Source organism: Lotus japonicus, chromosome 3, assembly GCF_012489685.1.
Source record: "Lotus japonicus ecotype B-129 chromosome 3, LjGifu_v1.2".
Lineage (NCBI taxonomy): Eukaryota > Viridiplantae > Streptophyta > Magnoliopsida > Fabales > Fabaceae > Lotus > Lotus japonicus.
Genome location: NC_080043.1, coordinates 73166709 through 73172007, shown reverse-complemented (window position 1 = coordinate 73172007; position 5299 = coordinate 73166709). Strand labels below are relative to the sequence as shown.

The following is a 5299-nucleotide window of genomic DNA, read 5'->3' as shown; positions in this document are numbered from 1 at the left end:
CTTGACTGAGTGTGTACAAAACCTTTAAAGGAACTAGTGATAGCAACGACGACAATTGAGATCAGTTACGTAATTCCAGACGACACTACTTTATAGAGTGTTGCAAACGTTCATATATATATATATATATTTGGCTTAATTGCACTTTTGGTCTCCCAACTATTGCCTTCTTCAAAAAATCGTCGCCAAACTTCAAAATTAGCAAAAACGTCCTCCAACTATACATGTCGTTGAATTTTTTGTCCGCCGTTTGCCTTCCGGGAGAAAACTAACGTGAGAAGCTGATATGGCTCCCTCACGCGTTTCTCACGTGACTTTCTTCAGAGAGTTTGATGACTGGACAAGTCACATGCTTCTCACGTGACTCTGAAAGGCTCCAACGGTCATCTCCCTCCTCCATCGTCTTCTTCACCATAGAACCCTTTTAGAGTCACGTGAGAAGCATGTGACTTGTCCAGTCATCAAGCTCTCTGAAGAAAGTCACGTGAGACACGCGTAAGGAAGTCACATCAGCTTCTTACGTTGGTTTTCTCACGAAAGGCAAACTGAAGACCAAAAGTGCAACGGCATGTATAGTTGGAGGACGTTTTTTTGCTAATTTTAAAGTTTGGGGACGATTTTCACAGGAAGGCAATAGCTGGGGGACCAAAAGTGCAATTAAGCCTATATATTTGAAAACTGAAATGTGAAACTCAACCTTATGTTAGAAATCCATCTCCACCGGGAAAATCTAAGAAGCCACGCAAAGATGAGTCGGAATAGGAACGCTCCATTGAGAAAAAGCCAAGAGAAATGAAATTGACCGGAAATTGAGAGCAATGCAGTGATATTCTAGAGTTTAATGTAAGCATCGAACTAGAGCGAAATGAGAACTTGCTTCGTTCTTCAATAGTCATATGTTCTAGATATGATTGTCGCGTGAGTTATGACACATTACTCGCCATTTCGCTTATAAAAAAAACATTACTCGCCATTTCCCTTTTCAAATTAGGGTTTTTAGTTTGCATGACTAACATTACACAAACAAAATGAGCAACCATAATATCTCCAAGGAAATAATACCTCCAAGGGTACGGCGTGAACTATGCGTCCAAATAGCGAGACAACTTCAATAACTGTTTACATTCTCATGAATTCCTGGACATAAAAGCCAACTGGATCAAAGATTCAAAGTAATGGATTGAGAGGATGTACTTATGTTCATCTGAGAAACAAACACACGAATTAATTGGTCAAGAAAAGAATAAATAACATACAGTTGATATTTCAAAGTTGATAGAGCCCAACAAAACACAGACAGGAAACGATACAGAACTGTGTTCTATCCTTCTTGGCAAGTAGGCAAAACCCAAATTTTAATAGACAAACAATGGTAACTGCAAATCTGCAATACTAAGGCTATGTTTGGCACGTTTAGCTGATAAGCTAGCTGAAAGCTGAAAAGCTAGCTGATAGCTGAAAAGCTAGCTGAAAGCTGAAAGCTGATAAGCTAGCTGAAAGCTGATAGCTGATAGCTGAAAAGCTACGTAATTTGAACAAAAGTGTTTGGTAAAACTAGTCGTTGAACAAGCTGAAATTGTAAAATGACATAAAAAGACATAGTTGTATAATTTTTTTTATATTTAACATTACTTTATTTTCACATTAATACCTATATGATATTAATATTAAAATTATTATAAATATTTTAATTTCACTCAAATAATTTATCATCTTAAAAATATAATATTCATTTTTACTTATCTAATTTTCTATATTTTTATTAAATTAAATAAAATAAAATAAATAATTTGTAATATAAAATTATTTATTTTATTCTGAAGTAGTAATTATTTCTGTGCGGGAACGATGTAATATGAGACAAGTGTGATAACTAATAAATAAATAAGTTTTTTTCTTGGTACATCGGAAAATGAGTAGGCAAATAGGTTTAGTAAAAAACATATAAGGTTAAAGGTGAAATTTTGATAAAATAATAAGGATAAAAATGAGAATATATTTAATAAGCTTTAAGCTTTAAGCTACCTGAGATAGCTTATAGCTTAAAGCTTTAGGCCCCGTTTGGATAAACAACTTAATTAAGCGCTTATGGTCATAAGCGCTTATGACATAAACGCTTATTCATAAGCTATTTTTAAAAATTTATTGAAATAAATTAAAAATAAGCTGTGTATAAGCATAAGCTGTTTTTCATAAGCTATCCTGAGTAGCTTATGAAAATAAGCTGAAAATAGCTTATGGCAGACCATAAGCTGTTTGCATAAGCTCTCCCAAACACTGGCATAAGAGCTTATGCTGTCAGATAAGCTCAAATAAGCTTTTCCAAACTGGGCCTTAAGCTACTGAAATAAGCTCATTCACCAAACATTTTTATAGAGCTTTTAAGCTAGTCAAATAAGCTTTAAGCTAGTCAAATAAGCTATAAGCTAGCTGAAATGACATGCCAAACATAGCCTAAGTTTCAAATTGTTTTAACCTCCAAATCTTCCTCTTACAACATTACTTTATAGGGATATGCTAACTTACTACTCCCTATTGATTTTATGAAGGAGTAAGTTAGCACTTAATATCTTTTTACTTTGGACAAAAAACTCCAACCAAGCATGTGATTGGTGCAGCTAGAGGGAACGAGTGCAAAGAAAACCCCCCAAAAGTTGTTAAGTAAGACCTGGGAGGAATTTGTCCATTGAGTGTGAATGTGTAATTAGCAATCTTACTTAGTTATGTCTTCTGACAATGCTTCATTAAGCAGCATGAGAGTAAAGAAATAGAAAAATTACAGCTAAAAAAGCTATTCCCCCTTTCCTTGCTGGAGGTACCTATCCTCAAATTCTGGGGCTTTTGCATATCATTTTTTTGTGCTCTTGTTGTTATTTACAACCAAACAGCAATTATCATTCACAAACTGATTAAGCAAATACAAGTGCAAAGCTATTTTTGGATATTCTAAGTTAACACATACTTCCATGAAAAATGATCGGTATTTTTCTTATAAATTGAAATAAAAATCTGTTCAAATAACTCAATTGATATCTACACACAAGCTAAGCTGTTATGGTAACTCACCAAAACAAAATCATTCTTAGATTTTAGACTTCACAGCACTTCAACCTCAAGTACCTGTTAACATAATACTGATAATATCAAACCCGGCATCCATGACGCAAGAAGAGTTCACTCTGGCGGGCACTTGATTGAAAATCACGCGGAGCCACTATCTTTCTCAATGTTGGCCTTGAAAATACCATCCAAGCAACAACACTACCAGCCACTCTATAACAACCATGCAAATTTATCTCTCTCAGCTGTTTGCAGTTTTCTACTACTTTCCTCACTCCCTTGTCTGTGACACTACGACAATATTCCAGGTCCAGGTACTTAAGCCCACAGAAACTCTTTGCGACCACTGAGAGTGTTTCATCATCAATTCCTGAATGCGCCAAATTCAACACCTCCACATTGGGAACTTTAAAGTTCAAACCATGAAGCTTCACTCCTAAACATTGGCCTATGCTCAAATCCCTAATCGTACAGAATCTTCTTAAAACTTCAACAACACCTTCAGATATCCGACTGCAACATCTCAAGTCAAGCAGCTGCATATTGGGGCAAACCAAACTCAACAGTTTGATGCTTTCATCTCCCAGATATGGATTCCAACCCAAATGGAGAGACTTCACACAACAATTCATGAAAGAATTGGAATACTGGACCTTCTTTTTCCCAATCCCTGTTACCTTCATTTTGATCTCACTAAGCAAAGAACAGTTCCTGATAAGTGCAAAAAGGGCTAAATCTGTGAGCCCCTTACAGTAACTAATGTCTATAGATATCAAATTACCTAGAAACACAGACAACTCTGCTACATGCTGATCATTCAGAAACTCAGCACTTTGAAGATCCAAGTGCTGCACAAACTTACAACTTGACAACAAGCAAGAGATTCCAGCATAGGTGTAATTGCGGCAATCATCGAGGACAAGTTTCCTCAAAGGAAGACCTTCCTCTGCAACAGAACAAAGCAACTCATCCGAGATACGCGAATCCTTAAAATGAAGACAAGTCAGGCTCTTCAAACTCACCAACGAATCAATGAAGCTTGCACTGACAACGGGCCTCGCAAAGTCAACGGAAAAAGACCTCAAATTAGATCTCTCACGGATCGCGGAAGCAATGCTGGGTTATCAAAGGGCATTCGAAAATCACCAATTCTTCGAGAAATTCACAGTTCTTGCACACTCTGATTAGCTCTTCGTCGTTGATGATGAAGGATTCGCCAGAGAGATTAACCTTGCGAAGGAGCTTGGGAAGCGCCAGGGGCAGATTATTGCCGCGGTGAACAACCTCCTTGGGGAAGCTAAGGTCAAGTTCTTGGAGGAAAGGGGAGCAATCGGTGATGAGGAGAATGTCGGCGATTGAGAGAGAACCCATGTGGGAACAGGTGAGAGAGGTCAACGTTTTCATCTTTTCAGCCAAACCTCGCAACCCATTTGCCGGAAACGTTGGATGGTGCGAGACGTCGAGGGATGTGAGGCGGCGCAAGGGGTAGCGCGAGATTTGGAGGAGAAGCGCGTCGAGGTCACCGCGGAAGCGCGTGAGGTCAAGGGAGGTGAGATTGGGGAACCTGTGGAGGAGGCGAGGGAGGAAAGGGAGTGTGGGGTCGGGGATGGCGAGGGTGGATCGGATGCGGTTGGTGATGGAGAGGAATTGCTTGGAGACGAGGGAGACAGACTCCAAGTAATGGTGGTGGTTCAGGAATCTGAAGACACATTCCCAACATTCCTCTGGTAAGTGTATATCTGCTAACATTGTTTTCCTAGAATGGAATTGAAACTCACACCTCGGATTCACAAAAGATCAGAACTCCTTGCTTTTGCTTGTTCTGGATTGCTGAGCGTTATTTATATAGGAAACATTATCGCTAGGTTTCAATATTCATATTTAAATTAATAGGGAAGCCTCATGAATCTGGATTTCAGATTTTGGATTCATTAATTAGATTATGATTATGATATTATGGTAAACTAATGCTTTTTACCCGTGCACGGTGATTTAATTTATTGTATAGATATATTAGTAGAAATATATTTTTAATTGGTTTAGACTCTTTTTAATAAGTAGAACAAATGTGGAACCAAAAATATATTTCAAACATATAGATGAATAGACCACGGTAAAAATATTAATTTGATGAGGTTGTATAGACCTCACAATGTCAACATGTGAATATTAATAAGAACCAAGTTTTTAAGGAATGCATTACATTGAAATCGAAATAAAATAAACATAGCAATAACAA

At 37.5% G+C, this 5299-nt stretch overlaps 1 protein-coding gene across 1 annotated transcript; it reads right to left on the bottom strand.

The window, feature by feature from the left end:
• Positions 1-3143: 3143 nt before the first annotated feature.
• Positions 3144-4809, bottom strand: LOC130744686 (F-box/LRR-repeat protein 3-like). Its single transcript, XM_057596851.1, has 2 exons — positions 4207-4809; positions 3144-4046 (listed from the first exon to the last, which is right to left on the bottom strand). The coding sequence occupies exons 1-2, from the start codon at positions 4807-4809 to the stop codon at positions 3144-3146; spliced, it is 1506 nt and encodes a 501-aa protein (XP_057452834.1).
• Between the last annotated feature and the right edge of the window lie 490 nt (positions 4810-5299).